Genomic DNA, 26,917 nt, shown 5'->3' with positions numbered 1-26,917 from the left:
GTGTATAATTGAAGGTTTATGAGAAGGGTTACTTGGGAAGATTGTAGAAAAATTTACTTTGGCTATTTAAATTGCTATTATCTACTGCCAATATGCACTAATGGAACAATGTTGTTCAGCTATATTAGGAGTCGTTAAAGGTCCCATGGCATGCTACTTTATTGATGCTTTAATATAGATATTAGTGGGGCCATAACACAGTATTTGAAGATGTTCCCGAAATTCAGTTGTGGTGCAGAATTACAGCCACTACGAGCCAGTCGCCCATTGAGCTTTCCCCAAACGCGCCGTTTCGGTGTCAGGGAGTCAAAGCCAAAGTTCCTTACCCCCAATTCCGTCTCAACCATGGCTGAGATAACCCCAACTAGTCTTGTCGTGGAAATACCAGAGACGTCAGAGAACCCGACGTATTATGCTAACACCAACAGCAGAACGGTTATCCAAATAACAAAGAAGTGTACAACCCTTACGTTACAGCGTGTGTATTCACTCACACACACACACAAACACACATTGGCACTCGCACAGTCGTGGCTCATTGGGCAAAGCAGAGAAAGGGGAGGTAACATGTCCTCGGTATGACGACATGCGGGGTACAATTCAAAATTGGCGCGTCTACTATATAACGTCATTTCTAGCTCACATTGAAGTTAGAAAACCTCATAAAGTGATATTTTCATGCCATGGGACCTTTAACAATTAAATGAGCGTGGCCTGTGGTCCTTTGCTGTCCCCTAGTGGGACTGCTTCATACAGAGCTCAGCAGACTGCTGAATCTGGTCACAACAACACTGAAAGTAATGGAATTAATGCTCAACACGAGAAAGGACAAATTAAATAAGCTCATTGAAAAGTCTATACTCTGAACCACAGTATAATTAATTGTTGGTTTTAGGGGCAGTTTGAAGTGGATGAGTACCGCTTCAACAAAAGTTACACCTTTCTTAAAGTTTTTCTAACAGAGGCCTTAGGAAAAGCATCTTCTTTAAAAGTTCACCAAAATGGTAATGCAACTTTGACAAAGGAAGCTAAAAATCAAACACAAAATATAATTACATTTATTAATTTAGTCCCACCTTCTGCAATAATCATTCAATTTGTCACAAACAATTAAATGAAAGCCTTAAATGAAGAAGAAAGCACTGTTGTGTATTTTCTTTAATTGCAAACAGAACATTGACATTTCTTTCTAAAAAAAATAGGGATGTGGAAGTCGCTGCATCTTTATGATCATTTAAAGAGTAACCAAATACTAAATCTAATGCAGAGAATACAATCAGAAAAGGTTAGACTGCAAAACCAGATATTCCTTTTGATTTGAACGTATCATGTGTTTACTTGGGGTAAAGGTTAGAGTGTCAAAAACAGGTCCTTATAAAAACGCATTCAGCTCAAACTGGAAAACAGCAAGATGACACAGGGTACATGCGATCATAATCCTATAGGTATTACAGGGAGATAATGCATACTGTGCACACATGCTCTTTCTAGAAAAGATCACCTCTGGTGACCAGTTGTGGAATACAACGGAGGGAGGACAGTCTAAAATGTACAGAGTAGTCACCTACACGCGTAGTTAACTGGGTTTCCTTAAAGGTTCAGACTCAACCGTTTGGGCTAACTTTTTTGTACATATATATGTATCTCCCCATCCCTTCTGTACACGTTAAAAAGGCTTTGTACGGTGCAGAGTGCTCACGAAGAGAAAGAGCACAACCAAACAAATCAACATAAGAAACGAACCAATAAAAACTCAGATATGTCTCTATAAACAACAGTACATCAGAATAAGCGGCCTGGGGGCCAACAGTAGCCTGTTCATGTGTCCGAACACAGGACCATGTTTACACTTAGAGAGAGGAGTGTGTCCGCTGTTGCAGGTCCAGGCACCTCCTTTAACCCGCAGTTGATTGATATTGATATTCTCACACACACACACACACACACACACACACACACACACACACACACACACACACACACACACACACACACACACACACACACACACACACACACACACACACACACACACACACACTTGAACGGATGCTAGGCAGTACTGAATGTGATTTTAAATACATTTTGGTCTATTTTTTCTGTACAGGTCTTGCACGGTAATTAACAGTCCTTGAAAAATTAAAAATAACCAAGGAGACAGAAAGTGTACGAGCTGCCATGTGTTGTGGGCACACACTAGATAGGTTTGCTATCAAACACTTGGCAGACATCAATAAAATGTATTAAATTTGCAGATTTTTAGATACAATATGTTGTGCTCTTTGACTGGAAAAGGCAGGGCATCCAGTGGCATTATTGCTCACAGATGCCTGCATCTTAAAACTGTGCTTGAATACACAATGACTATCATTAAGGTCCAAAAAGAAGTATAATACATGCTTTACATACAAATATCTACAAGTTTGCAAACATTCCTTAAAAATGGGCTACCATCCCGGACAATGAAAAACACACCGGTCAAATAAAACGCATTAAGATGACTACTCCAGTCGGAGGTTGGACACGAGGCCTCCAGTGAAGGAATGCCCTGTTGCACCTTCAATGTACCGCGTACAATGTTGTAGGGGTGGCCTCTTTCCCTATTCCCTATTCTGGTTCTTTGAACAAATCATAACCTGGTAGCAAAATAGGACATGAAAACAAGAGACTGAGCACATGTGAAGCCTTCAAATTTCTTTGAAAACTGTAAAACTAATCACAGCCCTCCCTCCGTCCAACCTAACCATAAAGTGCATGAGCTAAAACAAACTGAAAACCAAAAACCTCTAAAGGACATATTCCATTGCAGGCTGTTTTCTGTGTATAGAGCCTTTTTAACCATCTCAGGGTTCCTACCATTAAAATACTTGAGGTTCTTCAAGAGGCGCAGGAGACACTGGTTCTGCTGAGAAGTAATAAATTAAAAAAAACGTGGACAACTTAAAAACCAGTTAACAGTTAAAAATGTTAAATAAAACATCCATACAGATAGTGGAGTTTTAAAAAAAAACTAACTGTTGACCCAAGTCTTTTGAGGCTTCGCAATGTCCAGTCATAAGTTATTGTTTTTTTCTTCAGAACGGGAAAGAAAAAGCAAACAATATCCTGAAAGTGGGACTTTATGTAGTTCTGCTTTTGATCTGATGCGCAGTTAGTGTCATACAGTCTAGTAAGAAAGAAGTTGCGGGACAATGCACCTTGTGTATGTCTATGGGTCCATCCGTTTACCCACTCCAAGATCGATTTGGGTAATCTTTGGTTATGAGTTTGCACATCAGCCATTTTCTCCAAAATCAGGTACGGTAACACTGTCTGCTGCGTGGTTTTCATTTTACAAAAAATACGTGAAACCAAACAAATTGCAAAAAAAAGAGCTTGACTTGCTACAAGAGAGAACCAGAGGATTGTGGGTGTTGTAGTCAACAGTCAAAGAGAATGGTCCCTGTGTGTCCAGAGCACTACTCGTACAGAGTGACGGTACAGTAGCAAAGGGCGGAGATACGCCGATCCACACTGGCCTTGTCTGCAGGAGGGAGGAGGAAACAAACATGAGCAGTCATCAGTCCTCAGTCCATTCAGTAGGGACGGTCGGCCACAACGCTCTCAGGCCGATGTTAAGTGAGGTCACTCAATGGGACCGTTCCTAACTCAAACTCTGTGTGGTTTCACCTTGTGTCACGGTCGTAACCAACCCACAAAATCAAACCCCTGGTACAGACCCGAAGACAGGTTATAAACAGACCTAAAATGTCCGCAACCCCCGAAAACATCACGTGAATGATGAAACGACATCACGTGAATGATGAATAATATAATACAAATTAAAAGCAGGAAACAGCAGGCACTCACACTTGGCCACGTTCTCCACGTCGGCCGGGTCGTTGAGAATCTTGGAGAGCCCCTCCAGCAGCATGGCCGCCTTGTTGTAGCGGTAGGCGATGTCCTCCGTCTGCTGGAACATCTCATCCAGCGCCGCCGACTGGACCTGAACACACCCACAGGGTTCAACGGTCAGGGCTTTCATACATGAGTGTTCATTTGGAATCTATTCCAGATTTTAATGGTCATGACTTCAGGTTTCCATCCGTCGATACAGAAGAAACTGTTCTATGCTTTACCTCGATATGTATCCCCGCTTTTCTAAGTTGATACACAACGTCTTGTTCTTCATTGACATAGAATTTAATATTTTAATAATAATAATAAAACCGATTACAATAATGCATCTTTCATTGGGACCCATTTTAAGGCACTACAGATAATAAAAAAAACACCATGTCGGCCTATGCCAGGGTGGTCCTCCGTCCACAGAACAGGAGCGCCTCCCTGACTCCAGAGCTGTGAGGCGTGGAGGGAGGAAGGGGCAGAGTGTGACCACATACCATCTCCACCGCGTGGTTGTAGATGAGCTTCTCGGCCGTGACGCTGTTGATCTCGTCCACGAAGCGCTGTTTGTCCGAGAAGAAATGGTTGAGCCGGTCGGTGAGCCGCCGGCACAGCGAGATGCAGCTCTTGTAGCGTTCGTTCAGACTTTTCACCACTGAGGAAGAGATGCCCGTCGACTGTTGAGACCATGTGTATAATGGATGCGCACAGCGGAGCGCATCAACATTTTCTAACCACCACATTAACATCTTCTAATGCAACGCAATCCTATTATGTACACAAAGTATTCAAAACAATAATCCCTGCTTATCAACACATTGTCAGAGGGGATGGTTGTCAAAAAAGAAAAGATCGGTAATACCTAGCCTAAGCAATAGTTAGAGAGACTGCTGTGGAGGAACTCACCCTGTTTGACAGCCGTTGAAGGGTTGAGTTGGGCGGATTTGATCTGAGCCTTGGCCAGATGGAGGGAGGAGGCCAGGAGCTGAGCACCCTTCATATACAACACCAGCTGCTCCACCTGCCTGTAGGGGGGGACAGTGTTTCATAACATGAGTCACGTGGCCACACATCAACAGTGCAGCAAGTTCTGCAATGACTGTGGTTTTAGGTTCACAGCCCCGCGAGGTAAACAGACCTGAATCGTCCATGTTCAAAAATAAAGACATTGACTGAAATGTCTGAACAAATGACTTTGCCATTGTTGTGACATGATCTAGGTTATTTATATATTTTATCAAGATATTATGTATGACACTGCAGAGCTTTTCGAAAAGTGGGTCAATAACACTTTCATAACAAATTAGCTTTTAATATATTCCCACATTGAAAAAAATATGCAAACCAGTCTGCAAGGCTAGGGTGGTGGTTCTGCGGCAGGAGGATCCGAGGATGTAGAGCGGTTTTGACTCATTAACTGAAATAATGACCTAGCTACTCACTTCCTCATTCCCAGCAAGTAAAACAGTCATCAAGACAGCCAGCTTCCCTTCTGGAAGGGCAACACAACTACTGACCCTGCCTCCTCCCCAGGCTCCTCTTACCCCCAGTCCCTGCTGAGCTGGCTGATCTGGTCCACCACCACGCTGTCCTGCGGGGGGTAGAGGGAGGCGGCCGACGCCCCCAGGTCCGTCCCGCCGGCCCGCAGCGCTGCGATCTCCAGCACTCCGTCGCTGAAGGACAGCATGGTGCGCAGGTGCAGCAGCGTGTCCGTGTGCTCCCGCTGCCCGGGGAGAGACAGAGAGACAGAGGCATTGAGGTCAGCCCCTGTAGGGGCAGCGTGTTGACATTGGGATTCAACCCTCGTAATACAAAGCCAACCTTTGTTTTTTCTCTGTTCCATCGCTCGTTGATCCCTTTATTTTTTTTTCTACACATATATAGCATACACAATATGTTGCATTCAGATTTATATACATTGCATTTGCTATTTTCCTACCATAACGATTCACCCCGTTTTAGTAAGGTCCTGAATCCATAAAAGGGGAGGGGGGATTATAGCACCACGATAAAGTGTAACGCATAACACATACAACGCGACAAGGTGAGAGACAGACAACAGAGGGAAACGATACAGGACGACATCAGAACTGACAAAACGTGACTGGACAAGACAATTGACAAACACAATGGGATGGTATTAAAGATTGGGTGGAGTGATCTGTGATTCACATTAAGGGGTCACGGTTAGGGTGTATGCGTCATGTGTGTTTCATTAAAAAGTGAACCCTCCTTCATGGAAGCCAACTAATATTAAACTATTACTATTATCTTTAACCAAGTCCATAAATGGTGATCTGTAACGTTGTTTTGAAAGCTAAATGTTGATCCCCCCCTCTCCCTAACCCACCTCCATCAGGGTCTCCTCTGGCAGCTCGGGGGCTTCGAAGGTGATGAAGCCGTCCAGGCTGGGCGGGGACGTGCCGTAGGGGACGTAGCGCAGGCTGCTGGGGCCCTCCGCCGCGGGGAGGCTACCCACGGAGCAGCCTGGGGGGGACGTGCCCATCGCCATGCTGGGGGGGGAGCCCACGTACACCCGCCCGCTGGTGGTGGAGCACAGGGAACCTGCCGAGCTGTTGGAGCCCACTGGAGGGGGGGGAGAGAGAGAAAGAGAAAGACAGAGGCGTGAGGTTCTTCTCTTCTCCAGAACAGCAATATTATTAGAATATTGTCAAAGTGCTTATTGTTACGCTGGGCTGTTTTCTCCGGATAGGAGCTGAACAAGGAGACCAACAGAAGAATGGGGAAGAGTGACACAGAATGAAGAAGGGCAACGTCACATAGGGAGGACAGCAGAGGATTGCAACAGTACCTCAATCAAAAAGGATCACAAAGGACTTTGTGAAAGGCAAATTAGGTAAGCACTGATGGAAGGAATTGCTGGGACTTCAATATCGCTAAATACTAAATCTACTGCTCTACTCAGGCAAGCCAGGTTAGTAATCGGAGGTTATGAAGCGCATGCAGGAGGTATATTCTGAGCTTGGCGGGCTGCGGGTGCTCGTAGTTGCGGAGACTATCCCCTAGCCTAGCCTAGCCAAGCCTAGCTTGGCCGAGCTTGGCCGAGCCTAGCTGAGCCTAGCTGAGCCTAGCTGAGCCTAGCTGAGCCTAGCCGAGCCTAGCTGAGCCTAGCTGAGCCTAGCTGAGCCTAGCCGAGCCGCTGTCCCGGTAGCGGGAGCAGCGGGTCTCACCTGAGGTGGTGCGCTGTCGGGTGCCCAGGTGGCTGCAGGTGGGGGGCGTGCTGCTGTTGGGAGGTGAGCCCACAGTGAACAGGACAGTCCGGGGACTGGCCCCCCCTCCCTGAGCCAGCCCACTCGAACCTGCAGGGGCTGGGGTGAGGGAGGGAGGGAGGGAGGAGGAGGAGGACCGCCATTTAACACACTAAACAGCCAAACATGCGCTCTATATCACACAGTGCTTCACACACACATGCGCACAATCACCTAAACACGCACACACAGCAAACCAGGGTAGGGAGGGCTCATGCCAAGTGTCGATCTGTTTTTTTTACTCTGGAGTCCACACTTTTAGTTCACTCGTACAATCTTTATTCAAATTGTTTAAAAGCAAAACAAAAGCCTGTGCGGTAAGTTTGTTCAACATGAGCAGGTTGAGGAGGTTGGGGATGTGTGTGTCTGTGTGCGTACATGTATGTGTATTAGTGTGCATGTACCTGTGTCCATGGGTCGCTCTGTGTTCAGGCTGTCGTTGCTGCCCTGGTAGGGCTGTCCGCCCAGCGCGATGCGGCCCGGCTGCTCCGAGAGACGGCCGGTGCTGACCGACCTGCGGGGGGGTGGACAACCGCAGCGAGCTCAGAACCAGGACTATCAAAAGCACTGAAGAAACAGTGGGGCCATCATCATCATCATCATCATCATCATCATCCTCGGGACCCTTTCCACCCGTGTGCGTCTGAACACGGGACCCCCAGGGCCTGATGAACACCGTACCTTCCAAAGGGGGTGCGGCTGGCCTCGGGGGCGGCCTGGCGCCCGCTGGGGTAGGGCCCGCAGTGGTGATGGGCGCAGAGGTCCCGGGGATCTGCCGGCGTCCTGGAGGGTGTCTGGTGGTCCGCCAGAGCCATCAGGTTACAGGACGCCTGTGTCTTGGGGATCTTGAAGGGTGCCGAAATGATCTGAAGGACAGAATATTTTAAAAGGGCAGTTTAGTTGATTAGTTGTAGCACTTTAGAATAAAACATAAAACATTTCTCAACATAAGTTAATCCAGTAATAAAAATTATTAACAAATAACTAACAGTAATAAGTTAATCAACAGTTGTGTTTTTTCTAATCAGGTAAAAAAAAAAAAGACTAGCGGTGTTAAATAAAAATAATGGTGTCTATGTTAACTAAGGTTATGGTGTTCATGTTAACTAAGGTTATGGTGCTCATGTTAACTAAGGTTATGGTGTTCATGTTAACTTAATCATTTACGCATTATCTTATACCCACCATGCTAACCCCTATGATAATGCTATATGATAATGCTTATTACTGCATTAAGAAATTGGTATTACTGCCTTCATTCATGGTAAACTAATGTAGTCTTATTGTTAAGTGTTACCTGGTTGTTCTTTACTATTTTGAAGGGGATAACATAGGAGCAAACCAAACTTTAAACCATCCTGGACGTGGTCTGGGTCAGCCTACCCTGGTGGGGGAGCCGATGATGGTGGGCAGCGGGGACTTCTGGAACCAGTCGGAGGTGCGGGGGGAGGAGCCCAGCAGCTTGGTGGGGGAGGTCCCCAGGCTGGCGGGGCGGCCCATCGGAGTGTGGCTGGGGGCCGGGTAGTTGGAGCAGGAGGAGGAGGTGGTGGTGGTGGTGGTGGTGGGCTGCGTGGGGTCCGACAGCTGCTTGTGGAGCTGCTTCTGCCGGGTCTGGTACACCTCCGTCAGGGTGGGGGCGCTGTGGAGCCGGGCCCCCAGCAGCTGAGAGGAGGGGACCGGGGAGCCTGGGGGGTGCGAAGGAGAAAAGTGTGAGCATGAGGTCAACAAACCACAGACGTTTTCAAGGGCCCTCCCATGGAATACACAGACAGACCGTTCAGAGAGGGCCACATTGTAGGGGCAGCTACACATGAGGGCGTTAATCCTTTGCTGGGATTACAGATAAGGGCGATAGCCAAGTGCTAACGCCACCTTCCCAAATAAAAGGTCACCATGACAACCCGACCTCTCCATATAAACACAAAACACACCTGTGACACACGGGAATCTTACAGTTGTTGTGTGGGCGTTAATAGAACACCGGATTGAGTGACTCACTCATTGAGGTGACAAATGAGCATTCATGTTGACTGTACTGCTGTTCTATTACTGGTGCTTATCTGTTTATTACTAATCTTTTCTGATATTACCGGTATATGAATTCTCTTATGATATAAGGTCACCTTGGGTATTATAAAAAGCATAGTATTTATACTTATAAGAGGGACATTCTGTCCGTGCATAACCTTAAACTAAGTTCTGAAGCCCAGAGCACACCAAGAGCAAATTTAGGTAAAATCTTGTCGCCTTACCCCAAAAAAGCTACAGAATCGTATTTTAAAGGCGCAAAGCTTACAGAATGTAGTGGTCTACTTTGGAGATTTTTTTCATCTGTCCCAACATGGCCATGTGCTTTTGGTTGATTAAAATAAACAATCTATTTTAGGCTTTTCCTTAGATGCAAGTCAACAAACATTGTATGAAACTATGCTGTAATATTATGGTATAATAAAAGTAATAAGGTTTTGTATTAGGAATAATAAAAATAAAATATAAATAAAATGCATCATTCACCATGAATAAGAGGGCACTTAAATTGAATAAAGAGAGACAATAGTTACACTGAAATATTTGTCTGTTATACTTAAGCAACTCGAATATGATACATGACAGCGGTGTGGCGCCTGACGCTAACAAGCGAATCCATTGTACACACTGAGCTAGCCTGTAGCGCGGCGTTAGCGGTCAGCGTTGTCCCCGACAACATACCTCCAGAGGAGCTGCGGCTCCGGGACTCGTGGCCTTGGGCGTGGCCACAGCAGCAGTGGCCCAGCTGCTCTGGGATGGTGCCCACTGGGGGAACAACAAGCGCCACATTACTTTCCATGGCTGCATTCAGGCGACCCCGTTGACCGGGGCTGACACGCAAGAAAAGGAATGTGACCAATGTTCCCCGCCAAAATCTTAAATGTGTCCCGAGTGACAGAGCTCAGGTCGGCATGGCAGTGGCCTTACCGAGCGGCGAGGGCGAATAGGGGCGCGAGCTGCCCGTGGAGAGACGCCGCCCCACCGCCTGAGGAATGTCTGCGGAGCCGGGGGACCCGGAGGGGGCCTTGGGGAACCCCATGGGGCTGGTGTTGGAGCGACGCACCGTGCCAGACCTGCAGGCCCCCAGAAGGAGAGGAGGGCGGGGTTAGCGGCCATTAGAGCAAACACGAAAGGCCTTCCCTGAAAACAGACCGCAGGTCTCGGCCAATAACAACCTAGTAGGGTCGGGAGAGCGGGGAAGCTATCCCTCAATATACTGATATACTTATATATAATACTGATATAATAAATATACGGGAGAGGCAACTTATGATGATCCGGCAAAGCACAGGGAGAGCAGTTGAGAAAGAGCATACATGGAGTCACACTGAATCACCTTTCTCAGAATAAACAGGCTGACATGGACTATGGCCACTTTGGACTGCGTTACCACTCACTAGCACCACACCACAAGGCAACACTGACTCCAGGAAGCTTCCCCTTAATTTGTCTTCACACAACTGACTTCATGGTCTGCCACAACAAGTGCTGACAACTTCCTCTGATTTCATATTTCCCCCCCCCCCACACACACACACACACACACACACACACACACACACACACACACACACACACACACACACACACACACACACACACACACACACACACACACACACACACACACACACACACACAGCTGATGTAACTCAAGTGAAACATTCACAACTGCATAAATAACTTAAATGTAATAGAGTCGTATATATAGATAACTTTGTTTGACTTGTTGATTCATGTTATGGATATGAAGGCATTCTCTGGAGGCAACTTAACCATAAACCAAACATTATCATTATTCTTTAACTTCTTTGACATCTTAACAAAACAACTTATTGTCCTTCTGCTTAGCTTAATTTAGTAGTTTCCATCAACGTCAAACTTGGTGATCCCCTAACAAGCGATAACACATTCCATGGGGGTGGTCCATCAGGGGGGAGGCGAGCTTGCTCCTCCCCCACGCCGTTGCCTCTTACCTGGGGGAGCCGCTCAGCGTGTTGGTGGGGCTGCTGGAGAGATTCTGCTTGATGCGTTGGTAGTTGCGCACCTGGGTGGGCACGGGGATGGGGGTGGTCTCGGCCCGGGGAGACACCATGGGGGTCTGTCCCGGCGTGGGCTGCGGCGGCCTACGGGACAGGAAGGGGGAGAGGAGCACCGCGGTTAGCCAGTGTGGTCGGGGCTGCTGCTGCTGCTGCTTCTCCCAGGGCTTCAGAGCTGGGACTTCTGGGTTGTCAACACCCATGCTCATCCATTAAAGTCCACACATGGCAACCGCTAAAACAGTTTTACTGATTTGTAAAAATAATCGATAACAAACCAACTGAAACGAGTATGTTGTGGTTTGTTTTTGCTCGTTCTTTCTTTTCTGTAGAAACGACTGAGTCGGCTTTCATAATGTTTCTCCCTGCTGGTAAAGGGAGAACAGTGTGCTCAAAAAGGGGCCGGCCGTCCATGTAAACACACAAAGGCACGACCAATGAGCTGCGTGTGGGAGGGGGCCAATTCCAGCAGCTAAGCTCTGTGGGCCGGCCCACGGCACGTGCGAGCTGGAATGGGTGGACCCTCTATGAGCAGGACGGACACGAGCCAAGCAAAACAAGAGGGGAGGAAATGGAGCAAATTTGCATTATTTTGTTATTCCATTGGAAACAAAATGTTCCTCGCCAAGAAATGACTGGGTCACCAAAAGGGGAAATCTGCATAATATGGAACAAAGAAAGGAGATAGGACAGTGGGAGGAGTCTTGCCAACACTGGTGGGGGAAGGGAAAAACAGTTGGAAACCAGTATTATGTAAGGGGGTTAAAAGCAGGGGGGGGAAGAGGCAAGGGGGAGAGAGCCATGCTTGCTGCTCCACGTGAGAGATACTGCTCGGTACACAGGCCAGGACAAAGAGCCCACAGAAAGCCTCCACATGTTCTGTTAACTCGTTGAAATTCTGAGAAGCCAGAATGAAAAAGTGTGTTGGCGTAATCTCCCAGTAAAAAAAGAAAAGAAAGTAAGTGTATGTGGAGTGGAGCCTTTTTTCAGACCTTCAGTCCCAGTTTAACAATACTCTGAAGATAGTCCTCTCTGCCTTTCTCTCATCAAGAAGTGACTCAAAGAGAAAAAACAGCAAAGCTGCAATGTAGCAAATATACATCAATGTGATACACTTCTTTAAGCGTCTATAAATAAAGACCTATGTCTATATCTATTTGTGTGTATGTGCGCAAATAGGTTTGGGGTAACAAAGGGTCATTCATATAGCATTCAACCAGCAATGAGAGAAAGTCTTCAGTGAAATTAAGAAGAAAAACAAACAGGAAGAACAGATGGGAAAGGCAGAAAGCCAAAGGTAAGAGGACCGTTTTGCCTGAGGCTATGTGACGAGTAGACAAAAACTGATCGTGGGAAGAACAAGTCTGCTCCAGCGCAAGTGGATGCAAAGTTTCAGTGAAAGGGAGGCCAAGAGAAAGAGTCAGAGAGAGACAAAGAGCCAGAGAGCACAAGACGTCACTAAATGATCGTGTTGCTTTAAGAGATGACAGTCTAGACGCGTGTCCTTTGGAAGGCTGGGTTCGCCGCAGAAGATGACCCCTATCGAAACCAAGAACACAGCGATGCCTTCGTGGGTATTCAGTGCATGTTGGTCATGACTATTATTATCTCTGACTATGGTTCTGCTGTTATTTTAGAGTGCTGAGCACATCGCCTTGTTGTTAGTTTTTAGGTCCAGCAGCTACTGCAGCTCTAGAACACACAGTATGAAACCATGGTCTGATATGATTCACTTCCTGTGTACAACAGGAGGCTGACCATCAGAGGAAAGTAAAGCAATATATTTATAGCGTCTGCCAGATCAACAGCAGCCAAATTCACAGGCTGGTGACGCAAATTGTTGCATGACAAGGGAAACAGAGCAGCCAGCTCTGCAGCCAGGGAGGAGAGTAAAAAATATACACACAGTCAACGGCTGTGCATGCGTGTTTGTGGGTATGTGGGGTTAATTATGGCTAAATAACCCACCATGATTAACATCTGACACATGTATCACATATATTCATACATATTTCCACCGCAGACCCAAGCTATTTTGAACCTTGAATACCATCCACTTACCAATGCTTTACCACTCAAAGTACTGGTTGTTTAATGTATAGCGAGGGAGAATGGGGAGCTGTACCGACGACATGCCAGCTGCTCTGTTTCCTTGTTCACAATTTTTTAGTCACGTGGGGGGAAATTATGTCAACACAGGGGTTTAGCCTCCCGGCATGTGCACGAACGACCACGGAGCAAGTGGTTTGTGGGCGGTGAGACACTGTGCTTGGATTCATCAGGGATGTCATTATCGGCGTCATCGATGTTATAAGAGGAACAACAGCGTGGCCTCGCACTCACCCTCCACACACGAGAAATTCACCCGACGCCCGACGCCCCGCCCCTCCCATGGGCTGGTCATCTGAGAAGAGAGGAGCAGAGGGATTAGTTTACTGTCATGAAGGCATGCTCTCTCACACACACACACAGAGAGAGAAAACCCTAGGGAAGAACCATACTTCGTGTTGATATCAATGCTACACCAGAAGGTCCATTTCAATTAAGAAGTGTACATTAGAAAGGCTTGAGGTCATCTCAACACATGGATAGTAATATCACCTTTTGTTCTATAGTTAATAGTTTAGCCGTGCAACACAGAATCCATCGTTTGTGGGACTGGGAGTTGTTATCTTTGAAGAGGTAGCAGGTGGGGAATGTGTTTATGGGTTCCGGTGGTTTGTTGGTGAATGGGCTCGTGGAGAGGCCCTTCTGTGTGGCTTCCTTTTACTCAAGGGATCTCCATTACGTGGAGCCGCCCAACAGGTAGGGGTGTGCGTGTGTGTGTGTGTGTGTGTGTGTGTGAGACGTGTGTGTGTGTGTGTGTGTGTGTGTGTGTGTGTGTGTGTGTGTGTGTGTGTGTGTGTGTGTGTGTGTGTGTGTGTGTGTGTGTGTGTGTGTGTGTGTGTGTGTGTGTGTGTGTGTGTGTGTGTGTGTGTGTGTGTGCGTGCGTGTCCCCTCACAGCTCTCTGTGGACAGGTGGGGCACCAGGACGAAGTCGTCGGCGTCACTGGAGGAGTTCTTGCTGCTGGTGCTGCCCACCGACTCCTTAGACAGCTGCAGGTAGTTGGGTGGACCCAGCGGGGGGGAAGACAGGGCGTCCTCGGCCAGGGTCTGCATGTCCGGGAGGGACTGGACGGGGGGAGCCGATGGGGCCGGTCCGTACGCATGCAGCATTTTGAGGAGGTGGAGGGTAGAGGGAGGGCAAGAGAGGAGACAGAGGGGAGGAAATGTGGAGGAGAGGAAGCAAGGAGAGGATTAGGTTTTGATTTGGCTGCTGGAAAATGCAATTAGAAGGCACTCGACGAGGCAAGGCAGTGCTGACTGTCAAACTAATGCAATCCCAGCCCTGCAGAGAAGAACCAAGAGCTTGTGGGAAAACCACTCTGCCTGCTTTCCCACTGGCTGTGGCATGTAGCGAAACGCACGCCTTAAGAGTGATGCAGGGCTGCTCCTACCAATATCATCATCCTTTATCACTAAATGAAGAGCTTGTCTTCATGAAGCCGTCAGTCTGACAACTGATCTACATTATGTGGAGCCGCAGAGCAGGCGACCCAGCTGCTATCCCCGGGGACACGTGCGCCTTGTTATGCTCTCATAGTGCTGACTGTGAACACCAGCTGCTGCTGAGGTTATGCAGTGAGTTTATGTTTGAGATTGGTGCAAAGTGATGTCACTAACCGAGACCTCCCCATGCAGGCGATGTGCTGTGTTTGAATACAGTGTAGAGTATCAGGCCGATACTCACAGGTGGAGAGTTGTAGCGAATACTGGGGGAGCTTCCACAGGATCCGTCTGACACGACATGAGAGGCGCTGGGGACCGGGACTGGACACGCTGTGGCGGGGGGGAATCAAAAGGCATTAACGGGACGTTTGGGGATTCATATTGGACTACCAATCCCAGGGATTGGAAAATTAAAGCAGTACTCACATTTTTTTATGGTAGATAACGGCTGCAGGAAAGGATGGCCAAAGAACATATCTGGGGGAATAAACATGAGATCAGGCTGAATAAGGGAGCAGGGCATTGGCCTTGAAAGACATCTCCCATTACATCCATGGACAACAACTCATGCACGTTAATGGCTTCCTGTCAGTCTGAGATGTGTTGTCAGCACTAACCAAAGTCCATTCGGTCCTTCTGGTTCCTCTGCAGCAGACCCAGCAACAAGTCACTTAGATGGGGAGATGTCTCTCTTGGGATGCTGAGGGAAGAAAAACAACAACCAATCCTGCCTCTTTTAGAATTTAACACAACACCAAAACTAAACCTCAGAAATGATCTGGATCAAACATTAGCTCTTGCAGTAGCACCGCCTTATCGGCTGATATTGTGAAAGGTGGCAATAAAATGTGTTTCTGTTCAACAGTTTTGACTTACATTGGCTGTAAATTCTTGTTCTTCTCATAGAACATCCTCAAGTCCTGAGGGCTATTAGCCTATAAAATGAATAAAATAAATTATATAATATACACACACACACACACACACACACACACACACACACACATTACCTACATACACACACACACACACACACACACACACACACACACACACACACACACACACACACACACACACACACACACACACACACACACACACACATATATATATATATTTCTAAAGACGTTTTCTCATCCATGACCATAAGACGAACCACTAGCAGCTGCAGGGGCGCACCGACCTGAAAAGGGGGCTTGCCCACCAGGCACTGGTAGATGACCGTCCCGATGCTCCACAAGTCGGCCTTGGCGTCGTAGTTCTGAGACATGATGACCTCTGGGGCCTGGACAGGAGGGAACAAGGTCAGCGGGGGGGGGGGGGAACTAAACTCTCACACATACTGCTGGTAATAAACTGAACCCTCACCATGTACATGGGGGAGCCGCACAGCGTGGCGGCCATCATGTTGCTCTGGAGGTAACGCGCAAAGCCAAAATCCGCTGCAGGCAGGGGGAAAAATAAAAAAAACAGGCCAGTCAGCAGTTGTCTGTTATTTATAGCACCACAACTAAACACACGTAACATCTATTATTCAAAATCTCAAACAAGAACAATGGTCAACAACAATGGTCAACAACAAAACAACAAAGGAAAACATCGGTATCACCTTATTTTTTAAACACTGAACAGCTGAAAGGAAAACTATAAATCCAGCTTGTCATACAACACAAACACATAATATATCCAGAGTTTCTTAACTCCATTCATCATCATTCAACATGACAAATGACAAATAACAATTAAAAGACAACATTATTCATTTGTAGAACAGGATGAGAAGGACACTGAGAAGGGTTCTTTGTTCAAAGTGCCCCATTGGGAAACATGAAGCCAATGTCTTCACCTATTTTGATGCGGATGCCGTTGATGCTGGACTTCCTGCGTCCTAGGTAGGACAACAGAATGTTCTGTGGCTTGAGGTCGCGGTGGATGATTCCCTTGCTGTTCAGTATGCGCATGGCTGCCGCTATCTGTTGAAGGAATGTCCTCAGCGTGTCTTCTCTCAGCGTTCCCTTGGCTAAATGGGAGAAAATGAGTCTCACAAGTCTTACAACAACAGTGGACATTGCAGTAGTGCTCTGACGAATGTTGGCCCCTGATTGGAGAGAGGGTACTCCAATTAAAAAAAGAAGCACTGTCAGCCATGTGACTTTGGCTGAAGGCCATGGACAAAGACCTCAACTTCAACTCATTTCGACGATCGTGCATGAGCACTAATTGATTGGCTTGGCCTGATTGCAGAGGATGAAGCGGGATATCATGGTGGCTGTGTGGGACCAGACCTCGAGTCGGGTTTAACCCGGTCTATAATAATGGTTCCCTTTAGCTACATTTTATCTACTTGAGGCCAACAGACATGGAAGGTGACGAGTGTCCCTTGAGGGAAGCCCAACACTGTGGCCTCACTGCTTTGCTGACTACACGATCTCTAAACTTGATAAAGAAGGGCCTTTGTGCAGAGCTGGGACGTTTTCTAGACAAGCCTCACATAACAAAACACCAATACATACAGTACGGACAACGACTCTCACTCTCTCACAATAACAGTACACATAAGCAGTAACCCCCACCACGACACCCATAGTCAGCATGTCTTCCAGAGAACGCCTCTGTTAATTTCCTTCGATCAACAACAATCCTCTCTAGAGAAAGAAGATTTGATTAAAAGCTATGCTTACCTTGCAAATAGTCGGCCAGGTCACCTCCATTGCAGTACTGTGTGAGGGGTAGAAGTGGACAAATGATTTTTGTCAGAAGCAAACAGAAGCAATCTGAATGCACATAATTTGAACAGCATGTATGTCTTTTCGTGGTCCAATTGTGGCTTACATAAAAGCAAGGTCATGTAGTAAATCTGCCAACTGACGTTATTTATATCAGAACAGAAATCCCTATTAAAGGAAGCTAGCTCTAAATCTCTGCATTACATCAAATTATGTAGGGAGCAAAGTTAAGCCAAAGCGAGGGAATGATTAACCTTGGTTCATATCGTATCATAGTTAAACTGAGGTCAAAATACTTGTTTTGAAGCTGAATATGTTTCTTTGGTTTTCCTGCAAAGCAAACTCTCTAACCCCTCACAATAAGAATCTTCGCAGGCCTTGATGATCGTTACATCATTGAAACTGGTCTTCACCACAGGTGAAGCCAGCTGTTCTTCACCACATGTAGCTGTAATACAGGCCGACTGGATTTAAGAGATCATCTTGAGATGACCTCATAGTTGTTCATGGAGTGTGTATAGCAAGGTTCCCAGCAGCTTTTACTACAGTCCCACAAATTACTTTTGGATTATTAACCAAGCATGACTTTAGCTTAAGTATAACCCATGCTCAATTATTCTTATTTTGATGTAAAATAACATAAATATGGGAACATATAAAGAGTGAAATTAACTATCGTTTTAGCTAAGCAAAAACAATTCCTAACATAATAGCGATTGTAAAAAAACAGCATTCAAGTTTTACAAAAACAACAGCAGGTAGAAGGAGAGAAAACAATTATTGTTTTTCAGGCAAGAGAGCTTTATAATGTAGCAGTAGAGGAATGACAATCTGGCAATGGCTTTCAAGTTTCAAAGAAAGGGGTTCCTAGAAAACCGGATTGAGGGAAGCTGGGGGCGTTTCCAGCTAGAGTATTTGTGGTAACAGAGTTTGTTTTGCCTCTCCTGCATGCCAGAGGTGTTGCGAAACAACCAGACTGAGGGAGATATTGGTTGGGAATACAAGGTTTCAAACGTAGAGTTGCACTTACCTCCATAACTAGGAACACAGAGTTAGGCGTTTCCTGGAAGAAATTAGGAGAATCAAGAATTCAGTGAGTGGAACACCATTCATCAGCTTTTTTTGCAGTTGTGTCAGAAGTACAACTTCCTATTAGCCAATGGTTTCCCAATGGAAAACACCACAAACAAACTTGCCAACTGGTTGGGTGTGATTCCAAGAGTCTATTTCCCAAATCATAACAACAGTGTCTTGTATCAACTAACTTTTCAAATGTATGCAGCGTTGATTTGGAGTATGATTGAGTGAGTGAGTTTGTGTATGTTTGTTGAACATTTTTGTGTAATTTTAAGCAGCGCGTTAGGCTTAAACATATCTCTGTATGGTTAATTTAAATAAGTAACTGCATAAGTGTTTTTTAACAAGCACATACTGTATCAACTTCAGTTTGAGTTTTACTCATGAGCATCAGAGTACCAAGCGTGTAACTGGCATGAGGACAAAATAAGTCGGATTTGACTTTCATGTCAAAGCCGATGAGGGTCTGGTTACAGATGGTGGTAGGGGGATGTGCGAGTCGCTAGACCTCAATGGCAGGAGGAGATTACATAATGGGGGGGGGGGGGGGGTAGAGAGCATGGGCGTGGCAGGTTTCTTTGAGAGGTCAGATGCCTCTGGAGGTCAGAGAGGAGCTGAACACTGAAGATGTCAGGAGCTACGTAAAACCATCAGCGACGGCCGTCATAAAAACACAAACACGCATCACTGGAGTCTCTTAAGGGGCCTACACACCCCCCAGACTCAAACCAAAGATCAACTGCCTTTATCCGACCAATTCGTTATCTCACATCTGACCCATTTCCATTTGGCAGAAAAGTTGCATTGAAAGACACCGCGAATTAACAGTAGCGTGCATGTTCTGCGCTTGCGTGAGATGCAGACGGTAGTCTCGCGCCGCCCATCCCACGCACCGCAAAGATTCGCTCACGCAACCAATAAGTGGCCAGACGCCTACGCTCTCAGACTTCGCATGTTGAATTGGACCAGACAACGTCTGCGCAGTTCCAAAAGCTTCCAACACCGCTGAACACACACGGAAAACATTTCAGATGGCCAACGGTTGGGCTAGTGTGTAGCAGCCTTTACAGACCACACCAAGCACAGCTCATAATTAATAGCATCAGTCAGTAAGTCAGTGTGGCATTGAACAGGTAAATCACAGGAGCTAACTACATCGTCTCGGATAACACACAGTTGGTTGTACTTTCTCTCCGATTTAGTGTTGTTTTCTCTGAAACTGTATAGGCAATAGGCACATAATAATCTGTGAGTTAAAACAGCACGCGTCAATGGTTTTCAGCAAACAGTAAGAGGAGAAAAGCCATGGACGGGTGGTGACAACATCTCAGATGAAGTGAATGTTGTTTACCCGGAGTGCTGGCCAACCCTCAAATGGGTCACAGTGTTCACTGAGTGTGTACACTCATATCGGGTGTTTTTAAAAAAAAATGCAGACTTCGGACTCTGCAGGCATACTGCCATAAAACAAGGGAGTCACCAAGGCCTATGTTCCTGTTGGAGATTATTACGAATAGAGCCCGACCGCTATATCGGCGGGCCGATATTAGGCATTTTCCAAACTATCGGTACTGGCCGATTAATTACTTAATTAATTAATTAATATATATTTTGGTTATTGTGTTATGTTCAACAGACTTTGAGTGTCATATCTTACGTTTTTATTTTTATGCATTTAATTCATCAGAACTTTAATAAATTTAGATTTTGACTTTTCTGTTGTGACAAAACAATAAAAGGTTTATTTTTTCAACTGCATTACCTTATTATTTTAATGAGGACTCATAAATAACTACAAATAACCAATGTAAGGGAAATCTGTTTATGTTTTGTAACGTGTTTCTGGAATTTCTTTTTAAAATATATATCGGCAGAAATATCGGATTTTTAAATCACCAAATATTTGTATCGGTCTTAATAATCCTTTATCAGTCGGGCTCTAATTACGTACAATTCTGTTCAACCATCCTGGACTGGCCAGCGGTCACATAAACCACATCCAGACTCTTAAGATGCACTTCTATACCTTACCGTTTCGTGTATGCTCAAATGCTGGTAGGACCCATGTCTCGGTCAATAACCAGTGTGTGCTTGTGCGTAATGAGCTCTAGAAAAAAAGTCCTCCGATGCAATGTGAACATTGAAGCAAATTCCTAGAAAGCCTCTTGTATAACTCAAAGCTCTCCCCCCCGCCCACCCAAGTACAGGCAAGACTCCCCTCTCCTTCCCCCCACCCCCAAGCCTTTGTTTACGGCCTTTACAATTTCACTTCAGAGAAGTGTGTGTGTGTGCGTGTGTGTGTGGGTTCGCCCCTTAGGTAGAACACTTTGTTCCCATGGTGGAGGAAGTTGAGGTTTTGTTTTTCGATTGGCGTATGTGTCATGTGACTTTTAAGCTTCATAGACAAACCCTCACTCATTCAGTCTTTCGTTCATTCTTTCCGTCTGTTAATCTGAAATAAGGAATTCCCTTTCACTGTAATAACACCCCTGCACTATCAGATACTGTGCATTTTATCATTCCCCTATTATATTTAAGCCTGGTGTGCATGAGTTGAGTGCATTCATTTTTGCCTTACATGAATGGTAATTATACATTATGAAATATGCAAAGCTGGAGAGACTAAATACTGAACCATAGCCCAGAAAGTACCTCCTTTCCACAAGAGAAATAAAGGTCTTTATGTGTGCGTACAAAACCCAAACACAACTAGTATACGTCTAAAATAGGTGGCCTATTCTGCATTGCATTGGCATGAAAATGCACACAAACAAGGGCAAATCATTTGGGTCAGTTGTATTTTAAACATATAACAGCAGGCCTCCAGTGGGAAGCCTTAACCCTAACCATTAAACAAATAGAGCAATCGACTTGCACAACATACCTATAGATCATTGCTAACATTACTCACACTTTCATCGTGGGAAATAGAGTAAACAGTTGCCAGCAAGGAAATGTATACTTCAAAAAAACAACAAAAAGGTAGTACTTAATACCTGCACTCTATATTATCTGTAAATAGAAAAATAACTATGAAAGAAAACTGAGGTTATCAAGATAACGACAAATAGCAAACAAGAATGTGGATACTTAGTGGGAGATGGAAAAGGGGTTGACAAGGAATACATCAAATGTACAATGGCCCTATCCTTTAAGTCACTCTTTACTCCAAAAGGATATTCCGTCCTGTGCCTTTCCCTTCTCAGAGAACACCGTCTCAGACCCCAATAGCCTACAACCTTTCGGCCAACGACAGCTGCAGTAGCCCAACACACAAAATAAATGCAAGAACAGCTCATTACCATTAGAGATGAGTGAAATGAAATGACTTTGTGTGGCATGTCCTATTTGATAATGTAACATGATGCATTACTATAAAAGAATACAACAAAGTAAGCAAAAGATGTATCCATCTTGTGGGGATTACAAGAAAGACCTTGCAGGAGATGGATGATATGGAACTCTGACAGCATAAAGACACAGAACCCAAATGACTCCCAACACTGCTCCTAACGTTGGCGCACCAACAAGCATCAAGCCTTATCAGTTCAGATCTCATATCCATGCGTCCTAAGCCACATCGGTTATCCAATATAAGCAAGCACCACCCCCCACCACCCCATATCCAATAGAAGCCCATTCCACATCAAACTTCCCTTTAGACTCATAGCAAACATACATCTCTGCTTCTCAAGACAGTTATTCTACTTCTAATGAATGGGTTGCCCTTCATTTTTGAATAGTTATTTGATTAAGTTCATATTTTTGCTGTATCAAGAATAAGAAATTCTGATTCTTTGTCTTTGATTCTATTCTTAGACATTTAAAATGATATATCTTCTAGAAAAATTATGTCCTTAATGTCAAAATGGTGCACCACTGCACTAACATAATGAATAAGTAACCAGCATCATCACTAATTTAGCCAGCTGAAGGTAAATTGATAATGATTGGCGGATTTAACGATTGGTGCCTGACCGGGTTGGTCACATGCAGGTCACATGGCCTCATGTGTGCAGTGTACAGTGCGCTGTGTATGTTATGTGTTGGGGCGCACACTCCACTTCTATAGATATTGGCTTGTTTGTAACATCTCAATACACATTTGTCTCTCCTATGGAAGTCGACAGGGCATTCCAGCCATCCACAGCATTAGATCCTTCTAAGAGAATGACCTGCGTTCTTGCCAGGAAAAACACAAGAGTTTTAGCCCTAAATCCAGAAAGGTGCATTTATGACCATGGATCTGATTGAGGGCAAGGCTATAGGATGCAAACTTGAGACAACAGTATTGAACTCCAGCAATACTAGGGCCTCTGCATCTGCCAACTCTGACAAGAGCAGGAGGGCCTAGTGGAGGCCAAAATAAAGCAAGTGTTTTCTGTCTGAAGTAAAAAAAAAAGGCTGAAAGAAACATTGATTCTCTAGGGACTTCTCTAGCAGATTTCTATATTAAGGTTCTATAGGGAATTTCATTGTTATTCTGTGAAAGATCACAATGTGAGTAAGAGCAGAGATGCGTTATCTGAATACTGTAGCTAGCATATAGCAGAGCACAGCTTACTCTAGTTTTATATCATTACTCAAACCTTAATGCAAATACATACGCTCTTAGACTTATAAATGAAGCTACTGAGAGAAAAAGATTCACCTAGTTCTATTCAACATTTAGTTTAGCAGCCTAATCTGAATAGAGCTGAGCTTGTATAATATGAGACAATATGAGCAACGTGTTAATAAAACAGGGGCATGATCACACATAATGGATCAGTACCTTTGCAAGACAACAAATACATTTTTCCCCAGAAAAATCTTTTTCAAATACATATTAAATGCGGGCGTACCTGGACATCGTAAAGTCCCACAATGTTTTCATGTTGAAGTTCCTTCAAAAAAGAAAAAAACATTATTTATTATTTCAAAGAAGAGCTACATTAATACTTATCGAAAGGAATGTTAAATAATCATTACCGGGTAACAGTCAAGTGAGAAGAAGCATACGACACTCACCTTTAAGATTTTGATTTCCTTGCCAAGGAGGATCTGGGACTTGGACAAGTTCTTCTTATTAATGCTCTTGATGGCCACCTCCCAATCTGTCTTCTACAGTACAGAAGAAAGCGGGGGAGAACAGGAGAGAAAAAAAACAAGAAGGGGGCAATTAGTTTAAATCCCTTCAGATGTCCCCTTTCCCTCAAGATCAGGGTGTGTTTGTGTGTATGGAGTCTAGCCAGCAGGCGTCAATGGCATTGTCATTGTCTGCACCATTTGCGGGAGAGAGGGCCAAGGAAGTGGAAAAGTAGTGGGGTATTTTAATTGCAAACCTGGCAACGAGAAGGCTTTTAATTTTTGCCCATGAACAAGCCTCGACAGGGGACATTGGAAAATAATACTGACCTCTATTCCAATGAACGAAAAGACTTAACACATCAGTGGCCAATAAAGACTAGGTCAATCAAGTCCAGGGAGAACAAATGTTCCCTGGGAAGAGAGGAATGAGAATAAAAGCAGCTTATAAAAAGGAACTGCAAAATGAGGTCCAGGGTACAGGAGCGGTGCAGCTGTGTGCGTTAAGTTAAACTGCACAAAGAAAGAAATCCTATTAATGAAGAGGGACATTTTCTAAAGTGGATCTAGGCTAATGTGAGATGTTCTAGCTCGGGGAACGTGGACCGCCTTTGGCAGGCCTGAACTGTGATAAAGAAGCCAACCTGGCGTGCTGTTGTATACATTACACTGTTGGCACCATGAATGGCTGTGTGGCTGATGACAGGAAACCTACCCTCCTCCTTCACCAACATAGCGCGAGGTTGGGAGTAAAGGTAAACCAACTTGGAGGTTTTGTGCCACAGTGTAGACTGGAGGTGAGTCATGCCGTGTGAGCACTTTGTGTATTATGAGGAGTCACTTGAGAGATGCTGAGATGCCTCTACCCACATGATCTCATTTGTGAATCATGGTGGGATAACGGTGGGGTCAGAAACACACAGACATAAACTTCAGCAGCACTGCTGGATTCACCATGATAGGTGAACCTGTGGTGAAAATACCATGAGAATAACATCTTCCCACAGGAAAACATGAGGTCCAAGTTCACATGATCTCAATAAGTGTTTTGTGGCCGTTTGCCTTTGAAAATGACGCAAACAATATGCAATGAGAGAGTAACCTACTCCTGCATCGCTCTGGCCCTCCACTCCTATTGTCTTCTTAAGTGGAACTGTCCCTAGAAATAGCACAGAGGGCATTCACACGTTTTTCAGATGCTAGTGGTTACAAATATACTTGTCACATGGAGGGTCCATTTCAGCAGGTCACATGGCCTGATCACACTGGCTTGTAAAGACAAGGCGGCAAGGTCAGAATTCAGATAATATTGCCTAGACCCTAGATGGCTATTTGGTTCGCCTTTCAACCTCTTCAGTTGATTAGAGATTAGAGCTATTTGGTCAGGGGAAAAACTGAAACAATGCATTTTCTCTCATTTATTTTATGGTCATATGCAAAGATGCGAGCAAACACAAACAGACACACAATTAAAAAACAGATATTACCTCTATTCCCAATGTTGTGTGCATCTTCAATTGTGTCTTAAACATAAATATACTCTGAAAACATCACCGTAATAAACATGTTTTAGTTTCAACCTCACCATAACACGATAGTAGGTGATTGCAGAAGAGCATGAATGGTCCTCGCACATTCCTTACATAACGATGACTCTTGTCGTGAAACACGCCATCCACCCTGCAGCTGTAGTACGTCAGCAAGCAATTCTGGTGCTTGAATCACCAGTTTCATGAATGGACGTATGTTGCCACCTCACACTGCTCACAAACGCTACTCAAATTCAAAGATGTAGGCATTGAAATATAACAGATTAAAGCGAAGTCGCAATGCCTGCGTGACTTACTATGATAACATATACGAAAAAGGAAATCTGGTGATTTGTGTTTTGATGTTGCAGAGTGGCACACTGCATTATGCATTGACCCAGATTTCCAAGACAAGCGTCATTTTGCCCTTTTCTTCCGCACACACACATAAAACTGGGAGCAGGTGGATGTTGTTTTGGTGTGTGTGGATGATTGTGCAGATGTGAAGCATGTACCTTTCTGTGTCTCCCTTTGAAAACGACTGCGAATGCGCCATGTCCGACCAGGTCCTTCCTGCTGTACTCGAAATCCCCCACGGTCTCCATGATGAAGGACGTCCCAGTAAACAAGGGTCCTCCTGATTCTGTCTGCAGGGCCCCGAGGCTTTTCACTCTGGGCGAAACGGCGATGTAGTGAGCTGGTCACTCCAATGTCGTCCCTCTGGTGACTCGTGGTCCTGATGTGGGCAGGACGTATCGCTTTAGCAAGGGGCGTTTATATTCGTCCTGACAACCTTAATCATAGCATACATCTTCTGCCCATGCCTAGTTATAGACTTATCCTGAGGTCCGCTGTGTCAGTCCCTAGCACCAGCTGTCCGCTTCGGACCTAGTTCATGAGCCATTCATCTATCTCCGGGTTGCACGGCAGACGATTGCGTTCAAGTGAGCCAGACTGTGTAGGATGACAGTCTACATGATGCCGTCCTACACGTCGCCCTGCAAAGCTGCTCCACCTGCAGAGGGCCACGACTATCTGACCTCCAGCTGCAGAGGATCAGGACTATCTGTCCTCCACCTGCAGAGGATCAGGACTATCTGACCTCCACCTGCAGAGGACCAGGACTATCTGACTCTGCTAGTCCCGGAGAGACACAACGCTGCTGCTGCTGCTGCCCCTCCGAGTCTCATGCTGCCAGTGGTGGTCTTCTGCCTTCATGTTAGTGTGCATCCGATGGGGTAAATATCGTGGTTGTCATCACTGTCACCTCGATGTTAACTATGCGATCGACCTAAAACACAGCAGACATGACTGACTAGCTGGCCAACAGTGCAGAGACACACACAGAGGCTTTACATTTGGACAGAAGGCAAAACAAATGCGAAAATAAATCCGTTTGTCGTTGGTTGTGTCCTCTTCCGAAATGTCCTTTTTCTGCAAGACACCGTCCTCCTCTCTGGTCAAATAAAAACAATCCTGGCTCGATGAAAATCAATCTGATCCGTTTGACATCGGGACACTTTGTACAGCAAATCCTTCGTCGACAGTGGCGTTCATTAGAAGCTGTCACTACGTCCAACTCGACTCTTACCTAAATGGTCTAACATTTGTATTTCTTGTCTGCCTGGTTAAAATCAATTGGTCCGCCGTCCAGAGACTGCCTTTAACAATACTGAAACGTAGTGCGGTGTTATTCCTTTATACAGTATCCTTCCGCGCGGTGTTGCGCCACGTCGTTCCTTCCG

General features: G+C 45.4%; 1 protein-coding gene across 1 annotated transcript; it reads right to left on the bottom strand.

Annotated features, from left to right (window-relative positions):
- Nucleotides 1-1,140: 1,140 nt before the first annotated feature.
- On the bottom strand, nucleotides 1,141-26,856 carry ulk2 (unc-51 like autophagy activating kinase 2). The gene is made up of 27 exons (XM_030337174.1): nucleotides 25,688-26,856; nucleotides 23,587-23,679; nucleotides 23,421-23,462; nucleotides 18,530-18,562; nucleotides 17,455-17,491; nucleotides 16,620-16,793; nucleotides 16,142-16,215; nucleotides 15,957-16,058; nucleotides 15,647-15,705; nucleotides 15,388-15,470; nucleotides 15,197-15,247; nucleotides 15,012-15,100; nucleotides 14,224-14,392; nucleotides 13,565-13,625; nucleotides 11,159-11,308; nucleotides 10,110-10,255; nucleotides 9,864-9,947; nucleotides 8,538-8,839; nucleotides 7,836-8,020; nucleotides 7,559-7,668; nucleotides 7,077-7,214; nucleotides 6,236-6,471; nucleotides 5,430-5,608; nucleotides 4,792-4,910; nucleotides 4,383-4,540; nucleotides 3,850-3,985; nucleotides 1,141-3,523 (listed from the first exon to the last, which is right to left on the bottom strand). Exons 1-27 carry the CDS (start codon nucleotides 25,775-25,777, stop codon nucleotides 3,459-3,461), a joined length of 3,165 nt encoding a protein of 1,054 aa, XP_030193034.1. The 5' UTR covers nucleotides 25,778-26,856; the 3' UTR covers nucleotides 1,141-3,458.
- Between the last annotated feature and the right edge of the window lie 61 nt (nucleotides 26,857-26,917).

This window comes from Gadus morhua, chromosome 16, assembly GCF_902167405.1.
Source record: "Gadus morhua chromosome 16, gadMor3.0, whole genome shotgun sequence".
Classification (NCBI taxonomy): Eukaryota; Metazoa; Chordata; class Actinopteri; order Gadiformes; family Gadidae; genus Gadus; species Gadus morhua.
Note: the sequence above shows the minus strand (reverse complement) of the source record. Positions and strands in the feature narration are given on the sequence as shown.